Raw genomic sequence first — 15,650 nt, 5'->3', positions numbered from 1 at the left:
TGAATGAATGAATAAATGAATGGCTATGTGAATGAAGGAAAAAACTACTGGCTCCTCACTGGGTGTGTGTGGGCACATCCAGCAGACCCCCACCTACACTCAAGCCCACCCCTCCACCCCCCTCCCCCCAGACGCAGGCAGTTACAGTTCTGTGTGCTTCTCCTTGGCCTCCATTAGCTCCCGTATCTTCTGGGGTAGGGTCTTCGTCCAGAACTGCAGCCTGTGGGCCTTCAGGGCTCGGCCCACTGCAGGCTGCGTGTTCAGCTGCATGTACTGCTCCTCCTGGTTGAACACAGGCCAGTGGGGCAGACCCTCGCCGTTGGGGTTCCTGTAGACATGCCCTCCCGTGGGGCAGTGTGAAGGTCACTCTGGGCCCTACCCAGCCCAGACAGAGCACCGTGACTGGGGTCAGGCAAGGCAGCCAAACAAGCTTGGGGAATGGGGGTGGGGTTCCAGAAGGAGGAAAGAAACTACCTCCCACCAGAGCGTCAGCTCCGCAGGGGACAGGGCGGCCTCTGTCCCTTCCTGATAGAGGGAGACTCTGCAGATAACAGCACTGTCACCCCCCATCCAGGTCACCCCAAGATGGAATGAGTGTCCAGCACCCATAAGGCCCCTTTCTGTCCAGGAGGGTCCTGGAGCTGGGGAGGGGGCTGCCATGCAATTAAGGACACATCCACTAATGAAGTCACCACAGACAAGGGGAGCCCAGGATGGGCTCAAGCCCTGCCCTCCCCACCGTGGAGGTTAAAGTAGGAGTGTGACATCTCACCCATTTCGAGCAAAGTTGGCCCAATACTTCGTCATCTTCCTGCTCAGCAGCTCCTCCTCCTCAGTGAGTTGGACTACAGAGCAAGAGGACAAGCGTCCAGGTCAGGGCAACTCAGCCCGGCATGTGGGTCATTCCCCCTCACCCCATCCCAGGCTCCTCCTGCCATCCCAAGGCCTGGCTCTCTGCCCGCTCCCCAGGCCCTCTCCTTGCCCAAACCCCATATATTCATCCCGGCCTCTGGCTGACCCAACACTGGGCTCATCCCTGACCCAGAAGGCTCCCATCTTCTGACAGCAGAAGGCCATTTAAGAAATAAATATGGGGCTTCCCTGGTGGCGCAGTGGTTGAGAGTCCGCCTGCCGATGCAGGGGACGCGGGTTCGTGCCCCGGTCTGGGAAGATCCCACGTGCCGCGGAGTGGCTGGGCCCATGAGCCATGGCCGCTGAGCCTGCGCGTCCGGAGCCTGTGCTCCGCAATGAGAGAGGCCACAACAGTGAGAGGCCCGCGTACCGCAAAAAAAAAAGAAAAGAAAGAAATATGAAAAAGAAAGAAAGCAAGGAATGAAGGAAGGGAGGGAAAGAAAGAGAGAGAGAAAGGAAGGAAGAAAGAAAGGAGGGAGGGAGGAAAGAAAAGAAAGAAAAAAAGGAAGAAAGAAAGAGAGAGAGAGAGAGAGAGAGGGAGGGAGGGAGGGAGGGAGGAAGGAAGGAAGGAAGGAAGAAAGAAAGAAAGAGGCCTTTCAAACACCCCCTCTGCACCCATGCCAGAAACCCAAGGTCAGGGTAGGGAGAGCTGGAGGGAGCACGGGTTCCAGTCTGAAGAATGCTACACTCCAATTCAAGCTCAATTTTTCTAGCTGTCACGTCTTGGACACCTGATCCCCTCCTCCAGCTAAGCCTCAGTTTCCTCGCCTGTACAGTGAGGGCAATCACCCTCACTCAGGGTCTTAGCCAATGTCCCATCCCACATCCTGGGAATGAGGAGCCTCTGAGAGACCCCCACTAGGAAGACTCACTGTGGCTGCTCCCGAAAGGACTTCTGAAGATGAAGTGAACCTCATCTCCATGGTCTGCCCTCACATAGCTCGGCCTGAAATCCCTGAAGAAGCTCGGCTGATGCTGGAACTCGTAGAAGTAGACAGGGGCGTAGGAACCTGGGGAGGTGCGGAAGACGGGCCGTGGCCTGGCGGCCCCTCACCTGGAGCTTTCTTGCATCACCCATGGTGATGACATAGCTAAGTCCAAAGCTGGTTGGAATCTGGACAATGGGGTGGAGGAGCCCCAGGCTGGAGCAAGGGCAGTGGGAAGGGCCTGGGTTCAAATTGTGGCCTTGGAACTTCCTAGGCTATGGTTTTAGACAAGTCACTGAAGGTCACTGAGCCTGTTTCCTCCTCCGTAAAATGGGGTAAATGTCTGTCTCTTAGACTAGCCATGAGGATTTACCACGATGAAGGATATCAAGTGCCAGGCACCAATAAATAGACATGGTCTAGGTTTTGGACACCAGTAGACCTCATCTGGCACCTGCAGCTCTGAGTGGCCCCCTAGCCAGTCTGGCCTTAGTGCAGATGTACTCACACTGCAACTTTGCTACTTGGAGTGCAGGGGTCACGAAGATGCAGTCCCCCAGGATCTCACGGAACTGGATTCGGAGGGTCTGGGGGTCCTCACTGTCCCCTATGTACTCCTCCATCAACAGGTCGCCAAACTCAGGCGGCATCATCTGTGCCAGGGGATCAGGAAGGGGCAGGTTAGGCAGGCTGGCGGGGCCGGGCCGCAGCAGAGGCAGGACCGGGAGACGGATCCTGGGATGGGATAGGGAATCGGGGAAAGGGGCCAAGCTCTGGGCGAGGGGTGCTGCATGCACAGGATATCTGGGGGCTGGGTTTCCCGTGCCTTGGGAGAGGAAAGGAGCCCCCTCCCCATGTGGGCAGGTCCCCAGGAACCTCACCATCATTTTTGATATTTTCTGCAAGCCATCCTTTATGGTCTCTGTCCATTTCCTTCTGGGCGTCAGAATTGTTCATGAACTGGGTGGTGGGGGAGTATCGAGTTGGAGATACGATGGGCCTGGAGCTACGAAGCCCCGAGGCCTTCCCACTGGATGGGCTCCCCCGCACCTGGAGGCTTGGGAGTGGGCCTCACCGAGGGGATGATCCAACTGTATTCATCGTTGTTTACACCAATGATGCTGGGGACAGGGTGCAAGTCGGCAGAGGCCAGCAGCTCCTGGGGGTGCTTGGGCAGGAAGATCCCGTCCACCAGGCCAGGGATGATGCTGAAGGGCTAAGGGACACTCAAGGTCAGGTTGCAGACAATTCTGATGCCGCAGACATCTTCCACCCCTTCTTGGCTCGTCCCAGAATGCTCACACCCACCCCAGCAGGTCCTATACCTGCCTCAGCATGGCCTGGCCTCGATTTCCCATCCAGGGCTGTGAGGACACCAAGGTGAGGAGCTACAGTAACTTGCCCAGGGAGGATGAAGGGCACCCAGGCTTGCCTGCCCCACACCTACTGGACCCTTCCCTCCACAGCCATGTCCATCAGTCAAACCTTGTTGATGGCCAGAATCTCCTCTTCACTCTTGTGCCGCAGGCAGTCCACCAGGGCCTCTGAGTCAACCTGGCCACAGGCAGACAGGTTGGCCACCACCTGTAAAGAGACCAGGCAGCGGCTGGCTCATGCTTCCAGGTAGGGGAGAGAGGTTTGCCCAGTGCCCCAATTGGAGGCAGGTGTACCCCAAATCTCACAGAGTATTGTGAATGGATTCCTACAGTTTTGAAATTGTTCCAACTTCCCTGATGCTCAGAGGACTCTGCCAGGGGTGCCATCCCACCTGCCTAGATGGCCCTGCCTATGATGGGGGCCCCCAGCGCAGCAGTCTTGTGGGCCACAGAATGTACTCAGCCTCTGCACTGACAGAGGCCTGTGAATTCTGACCCTTGGACAATCCCCACATAGGTGGCTGTTTCCAAGGTCCTCTGATGGCAGGGGAGTCCTTGTTATCCCCATTTAACAGACAGAGTAATGGAGGCTGAGAGGTAAGAGATGGGGCAGCAGGTCTGGGCTTCCCACGGTTGGGGGCACTCACTGTGGAGACCACGTCAGATGAGTTGGCGGTGAAGCTGGGCAGCAGAGCCACGCCACTCTCCATGATAGCACAGTGGAAGAGTCCTTTGGACATGGGGGACACAACATGCAAAGACACGCTCATGCCACCCGCAGACGCACCAAAAATGGTGACATGGTCAGGGTTGCCTCCAAAGTAGATGATATTCTGCTGGACCCAGCGTAGTGCGGCCACTTGATCCAGGTAGCCCCAGTTGCCAGTTGCGTGTTTGTCTCCAGTGCTGAGAGGTGGCAGGGATGAGGGTCATGGGACTGTCCTGGCTCCATCAGCCTGCGTTGCCGAGCCCAGCCCCAGTCTCACCTGAAGAAGCCCAGCAAACCCAGGCGGTACTGGATAACGACCACCACCACGTCCTCGAAGGCCGCCAGAGCAGAGCCGTCATACGTGGAAGCCATGCCCATGACAAACCCACCACCGTGGATCCACACCATCACCTGGCGAATCCAAGGCACAGACACCACATGGCTCCCACCAAGCCCAAACCCCATCAGCGCTGCTACCTAAACTAACCACCACTTTGGCTCTGTCCTCCTAGCCACACGGACAGAGCTCCAGCAAGACAAAGTGGTGTCTTCACGACCTAGGCTGAAGGCAACCCAAGTTCTATCAGGAAAACCGGGCCTCCCACACTTTGGGGCCCGTCCCACATACCGAAGCCCGGCTCCATTTCTCCCAGAACCCTCTCTGACATGGAAAGAAAAGGGATGTCTCTCTGATCACCCCACATGCACGCACATTAATTACAAGTGTGCTCTATTCTCATTGGCCCAACAGATAATCCATGGCTGGGGTCTCCGGCCACCGCAAAGTGCATCCCTCAGCACCTGAGTGGGTCCTGGGTATGAGTTGGTTGGGTATAGGTCCTGGGTCCCTACCAGGGCCACAGTTTCTGATGTCTGGGAGCAGCCAGGGTTCTGTGACCCTGTGCCCAGGCATCAGCCACCCATGCTGGGTAAGAAATACTCTCTTGGATCTGATAGTAAGAAGCTTCTTAACAGGGTCCACACTGCAGTGGGGCCCAGGCTGATCTTGTTCTTTTCAATCTTCTGCAGAAGAAATGTCCTCCCACCCCTTAGCCAGCTGTGGCCTGGCACTCACAGGCAGCTTAGAGCCCTCATGGGAATGGGCAGGTGTGTAGATGTTGAGGTACAGGCAGTCTTCAGACATGGAGGTAGAAGGCAGGGTCACATTCAGTAGTTTCAGAGTCATTCCTTTCATGCTAGCGAAGTCCTGCAGACACCTGGTGACCGTGGCAGGCAGTCAGTCCTGGGGCCATGCTGTGGCCATAACCAGATCCTGGGCCCAGATATGCTCCCAACTACCCTTAGTCCCACTTCCTCTGATACCTCACTCACATGTGATCCCTCCCTTTGCACCAAGCTACAGGCCACAGACTCTGGAGAAGCTGGGATGGAGCCTAGTCTTCCAGGAGGCCTCAAGCTTATGAGGGCCTTGGATATCAATCCTCCTGAGGTTGAGAAATCTTGACTCTGGAGGGTCTCTATGAGAACGATTGGTTGCATGTGTTGACATTCACCACCATATCACTGTACTCAGGCAGACCTGGAACAGGGGAGTAGCCTGTATACGTGTGCTGCCAAAAGGAATGGATTAATTTCTCATGAGAAGGGCAGTGGGACATCCCTCATCCCAAGTCAGACTCTCAGGGAACCTCATCACTCACAGTTTCCAGTTTCAAGAACACACACACCCCTTGGTCAACGGCATCTGGCCCTGTCGGTTGGCACAGTGACTGTGCAGAGCGGGGTCTTCTGCTCCTCAGGGATCTACAGTGTCTGCTGCTAGAGTCAGGAGCTCCTACGAGGTTCAAACCTCTCCCAGAGATACCTCCTCTGGTGGCAGAGATCACCTGTCACAACTAGAACCTAGGGAGTTGTGTGTCTCTGCTTGTCCCTTCAGCTTGTGGAGGTAATGCTCTTTGAGTGCTAAGCCCTCAGTCTGGGAAAGTTACTTCACCCTTTCAAGCCCCTGCATGCTTATCAGAAAAATGCATGTGAAAATCCACCAAACTCAGAGGGAAAACTGGCTGTTTTGAAATGACATGAAATGACAACTGCAGCCTGGCCCAGAGCTCAGAGTACCCTCTATCCCAGGGCTTAGAGTTCCCTGGACCCCCTGCTTACTTGGCTGGGTGGGAGGTCCCATCCTTTATACCACTCCAAGATTCCGGGGGCTCCGGGGGCGCAAACCGCAACAGCCCTAGAGGTGGCTTGGCGAAGGGAATTCCCAAGAAGGTGTGGATCCCCACATCAGTGTTCTTCACATGGACGAGGCTCCCCTGCACCTGGCCCGTGTGCGTGGTCCGCACGGGGCTGGAAGAGTCCTGGCCTGTGGGCAGAGAGATGGACATCAGGGTTGGGTCTCCCCATTTAGCCGCCCTCCCAGACTGCTGATGTCGCCACCTCCTTCCTGTCCTCAGCTCAGCTCAAGGGACACTGATCTACCAACACTTGCTTTACAGATTTCCTGCCTGTAACTCTGCGCCCCCCACCCCCAACTGCCTTCACTGCCCCAGCCTTTTCCACCATGCTCACTGAGGCTCCTTGGGGCTTGGCACCATGGTTTAGCCTCAAACAAATAGTCACAAATGAGCTTGATGGAGTGAGAGTGTCCTTTCTACTCACTGTGTGCCAGGTCCTAGGAGGCAGTAGGAGAACTGTGGGAATCGGACAGACAAGATTCCTGTCCTTAAGGATCTCACACTCTAGGTGGCAAGAATGACATAAAGAAAGTATCCTCCAAACAAAGAGTGATAGTATGAGGAGAGCTACAAAGAGAAGGGCAGCTGTGTCTAGAACATAAAAAGCACAGCCCGCCCTGCTATGGGGATCAGGGAGGCAGAAAGAGATTGAAAGTCCCCTAACAGAGAAAAAGCTGATATTATTATTTTTGTTTTTTTAATTCATTTATTTTATTTATTTATTTTTTGCTGTGTTGAGTCTTTGTTGCTGTGCGAGGGCTTTCTCTAGTTGCGGCGAGCGGGGGCTACTCTTCATTGCGGTGCACGGGCTTCTCATTGCGGTGGCTTCTCTTGTTGCAGAGCACGGGCTCTGGGTGCACGGGCTTCAGTAGTTGTGGCTCGCGGGCTCTAGAGTGCAGGCTCAGTAGTTGTGGCACATGGGCTTACTTGCTCTATGGCATGTGGGATCTTCCCGGACCAGGGGTCGAACCCATGTCCCCTGCATTGGCAGGTGGATTCCTAACCACTGCGCCACCAGGGAAGCCCAGAGCTGATATTCTTAATAGATAAAGAATTTCTATAAATGAATAAGAAATATGCCAGCTACGCATATTTGGTGAAAGAATATGTTCAGACAGAATAAGGAATATCAGTAAATGGCTCTTACACAAATGAGGAGATGTTCATCTCACTCATGCTAAGAGAAATGCACATTGAAATCTGACTGTGATGTCAACAACTTATTTTGTCACAGAAAGCAAGACAATCAGACATTCTATGTTTTCTGTTGGAAGTCCACTGCACCACATATGAAGTAGTCTTGTCCCCAAACAAAACAAAGCAAAACCTAAAATCTGAATCTGATCAAGCCTCTGGAACATAAACACAAGTTTACGGGCATACAGGGGACAGAGAAACAGTTAAAAGACACCCTAGGGATGTAATCAGCAAGACCCAAACTCTGTTATATGTGTAATCTAAAAAAAAATGATACAGATGAACTTATTTACAAAACAGTGACTCACAGACATAGAAAACAAACTTATGGTTACCAAAGCGACAAAGGGGGGAGGGATAAATTAGGATTTGGGGATTAACACAAACACAGTACTATATATAAAATAACCAACAAGGACCTATTGTATAGCACAGGGAGTTATACTCAATAACTTGTAATAATCTATAAGGGAAAACATTCTGAATATATAATATATATAACTGAACCACTTTACTGTACGCCTGAAACTAACACAACATTATAAATCAACTATACTTCAGGAAAAACAAAAACAAAAAAACCCTCAAACTCTGGGATACTCTCCAGAACAAACTGGTTTCTTCAACACAGCAACAAAATTACAAGAAAAATAAAAGAGAGGCAGAGGAGGAATCTGAAGATTGAAAGAGACTCATGAAATACTTCAAAAAGATAGATAATAATAAATATTGGAAAGGATGTGGAAAAACTGGAACCTTTGTATATTGCCGGTGGGAAGGGAGAATGGTGCAGGTGCTTTGGAAAACACCCTGGCAGTTTTTCAAAAGGTTAAACATAGGACTTCCCTGGTGGTGCAGTGGTTAAGAATCTGCCTCCCAACGCAGGGGACACGGGTTCGAGCCCTGGTCCGGGAAGATCCCACATGCCGCAGAGCAACTAAGCCCGTGCACCACAACTACTGAGCCCGTATGCCACAACTACTGAAGCCCGCGCACCTAGAGCCCGTGCTCCGCAACAAAAGAAGCCACTGCACCGCAACAAAGAGTAGCCCCTGTTCGCCACAACTAGAGAAAGCTCGCGCGCAGCAACGAAGACCCAACACAGCCAAAAATAAATAAATTAATTAATTTTTTTAAAAAAAGGTTAAATAGAGTTACCACAGGACCCAGCAATCCCACTCCTAGGTATAAACCCAAGAGAATTGAAAACATATGTCCACAAAAAAACTTGTGTATGAGTGTTCATAGCAGGATTATTTATAATAGCCAAAAAGTGGAAACAATCCAAATGTCCATCAACTGATAAATGGATTGATAAGATGTACCATATCTATACAATGGAATATTATTCAGCAATAAAAAGAAGTACCGAACATGCTACAATACGGATGAAACTTGAAAATACGCTAAGTGAAAAAAGCCAGTCACAAAGGGCCACATATTGGATTATTTCATTTATACTTCCAGAATTGGTGTATTCATAGAGACAGAAATGTTGTGGAAAGAGGAATTGATGTGGTAAACTCTGTGACTATACTAAAAACCACTTTAAATGGGTAAAAGTTATGCCATGTGAATCATATCTCAAATCTGTTATTAAAAAAAGCACATCTACTAATGTTTAAAGTAAGAACTTTGTTTAAATCGTGGTTTTAAAAAAGTCATAAATATCATGAGATAATATGAAATAAGAATATTTGACTAGATGTTTGATTACATTAAGAAATTATGAGACATATATTTCTTCTTTTAGTAGGACATGATAAAAAAAATTACAGGTGAGGGGCTTCCCTGGTGGCGCAGTGGTTGAGAGTCCGCCTGCCGATGCAGGGGACACTGGTTCGTGCCCCGGTCCAGGAAGATCCCACATGCCGCGGAGCGGCTGGGCCCGTGAGCCATGGCCGCTGAGCCTGCGGTCAGGAGCCTGTGCTCCGCAACGGGAGAGGCCACAACAGTGAGAGGCCCGCGTACCGCAAAAAAAAAAAAAAAAAATTACAGGTGATATGATGTCTGGGATTTGCTTCAAATAATGGTGCAAAGGAGAGGTGATAATCCAGACAAAACTAAGTTGCCCAGGTCTTGATAACATTAAAGGTAGATCATGGTACACTGAGTTTGTTATATTATTCTCGCTACCTCAGATGAGGAGCCCTGAGGTGCTGTGTGACCTCGGGCAGTCCTGACCCTCTCTGTGCCTCAGGGCGCAGGGAGGTATCCAGTCAGGCTCCCAATTCCCCTGGTGTTATCTCCACTGGCTCCCACCTCCCTGGCGCCTTTCCTCCTGCAGGCTCAGGCTCTGCTTCTGCAGAATTTGGCAGATTTGAGCCTGGTTTCATAATAAAAAGTAAAAAAAAAAAGAAAGAAAACAAAAAAAACATCCTTATGGAACTACATTACCCTACACCCATTAGATTAATGTGGATGAATGCACCTGACGACACCTGGTGTGGGTGAGGCCGAAGTTAGCAGCTATTCACATGCTCCACAGAGGGCAACTGAACAGTGCCTTTCCAAGTCAGAAGACTCATCCTTCTCCCGAGGAACACGCTGTCTACATAAGTCCTTTGTGGGATGTAACGTCTGCCCATGTAATTCACTGCCTCCACCGACCTTTAATGCTTGATGTTTGTTATAGCAAAAGACAAAACCTGCTAAAATGTTCCTGAGCAGAGGCTAGTTACATCAAGGATGCTTCCTCCTTGAAGAGAAGCCCTTTCATTAAACAGTATGAATAAGTTCTACCATGTGGGCATGTGGAGAGGTCACTCCCTGTGTCAGGAAGTGGAAAAGCCAGGGACCAAAAAGGGAGGCAATGTGTGACCATTTGGGTGAAAACCAAGGATGCATGCACACATCCATTCTTGGGTAAACTCCTGGTTAGTGTGTGGAAGGCCCTGGGGACCTAGATGGTCCCTGCCTATAAGCCAGGACTGGGTGGGAAAGGAGAGGGTCAGACCCATCATCTGTGCTTGCCAGTTCTTCTTTTCTGAAAGTGGGTCCCATCCAACATAGCAACATTTTTAGAAAGAGGCATCAGCGAGGCCTCGCAGATCGTGGCGCTGGAAGGTTCCAGTGACCTCTTAGAGCCTGGTGAGCAAGGGGTAAGGGCAGAAGCACGATTGGTTGGGCCTCAGGGTAGTCCTGAGTGTGGACGCTACCCAGGCAGATTCGACTGGGAAGGGAGAGGATAATCAGGTCCCACAGGCAGAGCCCGTTTGGATTAGAGGATCACGCCCTTCAAGAGGAGCGCAGGGGACCTCCCTAGTGGCCCAGTGGTTAAGACTCCACACTCCCCAAGGTGGGGGGTGTGGGTTCGATCCCTGGTCAGGGAACTAGATCCCACATGCTGCAACTAAAAGATCCCATGTGCTGCAACTAAAGATCCCGCATGCTGCAAGGAAGATCCTGCACGCGGCAATGAAGATCCAGCGTGCTGCAACTAAGACCTGGCGCAGCCAAATAAATAAAAAAAATTTTTTTTTAAAAGAGGGGGCACAGGAGCTGGAGCTGTGCCCAGGTGCCGTGCCCACATAGTGTAAGCTATAAAGGCTACCAGTAAGGGCTGGCACAAAGAGAGATCACCTTTGCCCTGGAGGTCAAGACCTGCCCTCATTCGGGGTGGGTGCATGGGGTGAAGAGAAGCACGTGGAAGTCTGTCTGATAGTAGGATGTGGTGGCTGGGGGATGGGGGCTTCTGTAAGCTTAGCCAGTAACCTTGCCCAGGGCTCCTGTGGAGAGGGGATCAGTGGGTGTCAGGACACCCCTCTGGCCAAGGGCCGAGCCAAATGGCGGCGGGAAGGTATAATTATTGCTGTTATTACCCCCGTCAGCACCAGCTCCACCACAAACACTCGCAGGGAAATGTCCCAAATAACTCCCCAGCCCCGGCGATGCTCAGAGCCCCTAGGGCCTGCTTGCGCCTTGGGGTAGTGCGACTTGGGGCAGCCCAAACTCTCTCTGCGCCTCAGGGGGCGCAGAGATGGCGTCGTATCCCTCACACGGTTCTGGTGCTGGAACTCTCCACCGGCTCCCACCTCCCGGACGCCTTTCCTCCCGCAGCCTCAGGTCCTGCCTCTGCAGAATTTGGCAAATCCTACCCCGGTACCTGCCGCCCCGCGTCGGAGCCTCACCCTGGCCCGGGACAAGGAGAAGCAGGACCCCGAAGGCCACGGCTCTCAGCCGCTTGCGAAGTCGGTCCAGCTGCATCGTGGGCTCACAGGTCTTTTCTGCACTATCGACGGACATGCTGCTTTTCACCAAGAGGCTGCGCAGGGACGCATCCAGCCGTCGACGATTGAGTGTCTCGCCCAGGCCTGGACTTTGTACTGGGAAGGGAGTAGGCGGGGAAAGACGGGTTTGGCAGGAAAGCAGGACAGAACGGGGAAAGGCCAGTGGCAGGAAGGGGCTAGCACAGCCACTTCCCCTCTGTCCTCTTGGGCCTCCTCCGCAGGGACCTTGAGGCTTCTGCAGCCCCTCCGCAATACCAAGAACCCTCTCCACAAACCTGCGTTCAGTGTCCTTATAGTCACAGGCCCGACAAGTGTGTTCCAAGGGGGAGAGAGAGGGAGCAATAATCTGTGATTGGGGAAACGAGGAGAGCTTCCTTGACGAGGTGCACGGTCAGGATTCCCATAGACAGATGAATAAAAACAACCTTCGTTCAGAGTGAAAGGAACCGCCCGAGTAAAGGCAGGGTAGTCTGACGGCCCTTCATTCCAAAAACTCCTCCTTGCTTTCGGGGATCGATTTCCTGGGTCCGCCTTCATCCCCCTATCGTCCCTGGTCTGAGGGTCTCTGTGGGCCCTCCTCCCTACTCGGCAAAGGCCGGCCTTCTGAAATGCACACCTGATTGTGGCACTCATCTTAATGACACCCTTAACCCCACCCCGTGTCTTTCCCTGTCCCCACCTCCCGTCAAAATCGAGGTCACGGTCCTTTATCCATTGGACAAACATTTGAAGAACGTCTTTAGGGCCGCACGCTGGGAACCGGGAGAGCACTCCCAGGCCCAAGGTGCAGCGGGGGCTGCAGGTGCGTCACTGGGAAGTTCCGAAACGCAGTGAACCGTGCCAGTACAGAGGCAACTCTGGGCGCCCGCCCAGCCTAAGGGGCAGGCCTCTCGGAGGAAGTGATGCCTGACGGTACGCCTGGCTCAATCTCAAGACGGGTCTTTAGTGCCCCAGCCTTGGCCTGCGCCGCCAGGCACCCTCCCGGTTCGCACACCGTGGTCCCTTCTCTGTGTCTTTGTTGGAGCGCTCGGCATTTTCTCGGATCCGCGTAGAGAGCGCGCGGAGGCAGCCGCCCCACCCAAACCGCAGGCGGAATACCAGCAGGGCCGGGTGTCCCTCGCGTTACCCCGTCGCCACGCCACGCCACGCCCCCTTCCCGTTCCCCGGAAATACACCGTAGGAGCGGAAGCGCCCGCCTGCAGTTGCCGGCAGCAGTTCCGCGATGGTGGGCGGCGGCGGGATGGGGGGCGGCCTCCTCGAGAACGCTAACCCCCTCATCTACGAGCGCTCTGGGGAGCGGCCAGTGACCGCGGGCGAGGAGGACGAGCAGGTTCCAGACAGCATCGACGCGCGCGAGATCTTCGATATCCGCCGCTGCCGGGCGCGGGCGGGTTCGCGGGGGCCTGGGAGGTGGTGGGATGAAGTGATGTCCAGTAGTCGGTGGAGCTGTAGTAGGGCCGGGCAATCCCGGAGGGGGGTTCTGAGTGGGCAGAGGCGCAGAGTCCCCTTTCCTTCACTTGCCACATCTGATTCGCTCCATCAATGACCCGGAGCATCCACTGACGCTGGAAGAATTGAACGTAGTAGAGCAAGTCCGGGTTCAGGTGAGTCACTCGCAGCGTCCAGGGGAGCGACTTGTTCGGGAGAGTCAGAAGGTCTCAGCTGTGCACCAGAGGCCTGGCGTTCTCTCAGCTCACGGACTCCTCAGGGGATCTTTGGAACGGTGTGTGTGTGTGTGTGTGTGTGTGTGTGTGTGTGTGTGTGTGCGCCCATTTTATGGATGAGGAGACTGAGACGCATACTGATTAGATGACTTCCCTGAAGCAACAAACTAAGAAGAGGGTCAATGGGCTAGACGGGCCATGACTCCTAACATCCCACCTCTCCAACCAGGTGAGCGACCCCGAAAGCACAGTGGCCGTGGCCTTCACACCCACCATTCCGCACTGCAGTATGGCCACACTTATTGGCCTGTCCATCAAAGTCAAGCTTCTGCGATCCCTTCCCCAGCGTTTCAAGGTAAGGTGGAACTGAGCCCTGGGGGTGGGGCAGGCATGAGTGTCTACTACTGAGGAGGACATGGAGAGCATGAACTTGAACATCAGAGTGAGATCTGGAAGGATCCCAGCTAGCAGAGATGAAACTGGGAGGAGGCTTTCCAGTTGGATGGGACAAGAATAAAGACCCAAGCTGGAAAGTGCAGAAAAGTAGTGAGGAGTGTGGCAGGAAGGGCAGTAGGGAGCTGTAGGTAAGTTTGGAGCAGGGATGGGGCGCAGGTGGGCCTTTAAGTCAGTAGCAATTGGCCAGTCCTTTGGGTAGAGATGGAATGGCTGTGAGTGGGTTTGGGGTGTAATGGAAGGGCCGGAGTCCAGAGGCATGATTAGGAAGAAGGATCAAATGGAGGTGGTGAGTGGGGAGAGGGGAAAGGGGGTAGCCAGGTGTGTGAGTGCTCAGGCCCCACCTATTTCCCTCCCAGCTGGACGTGCACATTACCCCAGGGACCCATGCCTCGGAGCATGCAGGTAAGTATGGGCTGGTGTTGAGGCATTAGCCCGGAGTCTCCCCGCTTGCCATGGTGGTCTGTAGGGCAAGATTAGGGGGACGGTTGGGGGTTTGGCACTAGGTGGGTGACCCCAGTGGAGGTGGCAGCCTAGACCTAAGCTGGCCTGACTTGAGTGTCCTGTGTTTACCATGTTCTCCCACTCCTGCCCTCTCCCTCTCCTAAGTACACAGGACCAGGGTTGTCAGGCTTTATAGTATAGGAAGCAGACATGAGTGGCCAGGTGGGAAGGGGTCACAAGAAGGTGGGGTAGGTGTTGGCTCAGGTGGTTGGGGTAGCCTGACCAAGGTTTGGGATCCTGGGAAGGCGGCGACAGGAGGGCTTTGTTGGTGGGGGTATAAATATATTTCACCACTCTCTTCTTTCCACCCAGTGAACAAGCAGCTTGCGGATAAAGAGCGGGTGGCAGCCGCCCTAGAGAACACCCATCTGCTGGAGGTTGTGAACCAGTGCCTATCAGCCCGCTCCTGAGCCTGAATTTTTGCTCCCAGCCCCACGCAGGGCTCATGGCCTTGTTTTCTTGAACCACTGACAATAAGAAACTAACATTTTGCATTTTGTAATAAACCCTTAATTTATATTCATTTCTCAGCATGCCTGAGAGTCTTTCATCTCAGTGGGGGTCACTCTGGGTTTGGGGTAGGGGTGGTAGTGAGTGCCTATACAGGCTGGGTCAATGAGGTTTGGTTCATTTTTTAAATTTCTCCCAATGGTTTGATTAGGAAAAGTTGCAAGTATGCCAAAAAATTGAAAGAATATTGTAGTGAACACTTTTGTATACCCACCACCTAGATTTAACAGTTGTTAACATGTTGCAGCTTTGGTTCTATTTATGTGTGTGTAGAATATAAATATACTTGAAAGTAAGCTGCAGACACGTGACCCTTCATTTCTCGGTACTTCATCCTGTGTCTCCTAAGAATAAGCCTGTAACCACAGTACTGTTATTTGGCCCCTAAATGAACAATTCTCTGACACTAATATCTAATATCCAGGCATGTATGAATTTCTCCCAAAATGTCATTCATAGTTGTTTTTTAAGTCAGGCTCCAGTCAAGTTTCGTGTATTGCATTTGGTTGTCATCTCTCTTTAGCCTCTTCTAGAACTGCCTCCCTGCCTCCCTACCTTTTAATCTTTCTTGACACTGACTATTTTGAAAAGCCCAGATGAGTTGTCCTGGAGAAGTCCCACAGTCTGATTTGTTGTTTTGTCTGCTGTGTTTCCTATAAACTAGAAGTTGGTTGAGTTCAGGTTTGAGTTGACTAGTGAGAACCTTGCCCAGGAGTGTTGTATGTATCCTTAGCATCCATCAGTAGCTGTGTGATACCAGCTTGTCCCCACTGTTGGTGATGATCAGTTTGGTCCCCTGGTCAGGGCAGTGCCAGCAGATCTCTCTGCTGAAAGCCATCTGAAGCACTGTCTCCACCAGCAGCCTGGGAAACGTGTGGCACCCCAGGTGCTCAGGTCTGGGGCCTCTGCCTCGCTGAGCACAGTTGGTCACCAGGATGGACCGTGGGGCTTAGACCTCGGATCAGCCAGTCA

At 52.7% G+C, this 15,650-nt stretch overlaps 2 protein-coding genes across 2 annotated transcripts; one reads left to right on the top strand and one right to left on the bottom strand.

The window, feature by feature from the left end:
- Positions 1 to 141: 141 nt before the first annotated feature.
- Positions 142 to 11,710, bottom strand: LOC111179660 (cocaine esterase). The gene is given in 13 exon segments (XM_022583525.3): positions 142 to 328; positions 773 to 845; positions 1,785 to 1,922; positions 2,347 to 2,491; positions 2,720 to 2,756; positions 2,758 to 2,798; positions 2,914 to 3,054; positions 3,324 to 3,422; positions 3,862 to 4,120; positions 4,201 to 4,334; positions 4,999 to 5,140; positions 6,045 to 6,249; positions 11,449 to 11,710. Coding segments are annotated over 13 exon segments (1,716 nt in total). The 5' UTR covers positions 11,564 to 11,710.
- A 973-nt stretch (positions 11,711 to 12,683) lies between these two features.
- Positions 12,684 to 14,701, top strand: CIAO2B (cytosolic iron-sulfur assembly component 2B). Its single transcript, XM_089903206.1, has 5 exons — positions 12,684 to 12,913; positions 13,074 to 13,151; positions 13,441 to 13,566; positions 14,024 to 14,069; positions 14,481 to 14,701. Exons 1-5 carry the CDS (start codon positions 12,770 to 12,772, stop codon positions 14,576 to 14,578), a joined length of 492 nt encoding a protein of 163 aa, XP_089759332.1. The 5' UTR covers positions 12,684 to 12,769; the 3' UTR covers positions 14,579 to 14,701.
- The last annotated feature ends 949 nt before the right edge of the window (positions 14,702 to 15,650 follow it).

This window comes from Delphinapterus leucas, chromosome 20, assembly GCF_059928025.1.
Source record: "Delphinapterus leucas isolate spDelLeu-1000000601 "Yukka" chromosome 20, BTC_Dleu_Yukka2, whole genome shotgun sequence".
NCBI classification, from domain to species: Eukaryota; Metazoa; Chordata; class Mammalia; order Artiodactyla; family Monodontidae; genus Delphinapterus; species Delphinapterus leucas.
Note: the sequence above shows the minus strand (reverse complement) of the source record. Positions and strands in the feature narration are given on the sequence as shown.

Bases quoted from the DNA above. Each gene is read 5' to 3' on its own strand.
- CIAO2B (XM_089903206.1), top strand. From the start codon at position 12,770: ATGGTGGGCGGCGGCGGGATGGGGGGCGGCCTCCTCGAGAACGCTAAC. The intron at 13,567-14,023 runs GTAAGGTGGAAC...TTTCCCTCCCAG, and splicing joins CCCTTCCCCAGCGTTTCAAG to CTGGACGTGCACATTACCCC. The intron at 14,070-14,480 runs GTAAGTATGGGC...CTTTCCACCCAG, and splicing joins CCATGCCTCGGAGCATGCAG to TGAACAAGCAGCTTGCGGAT.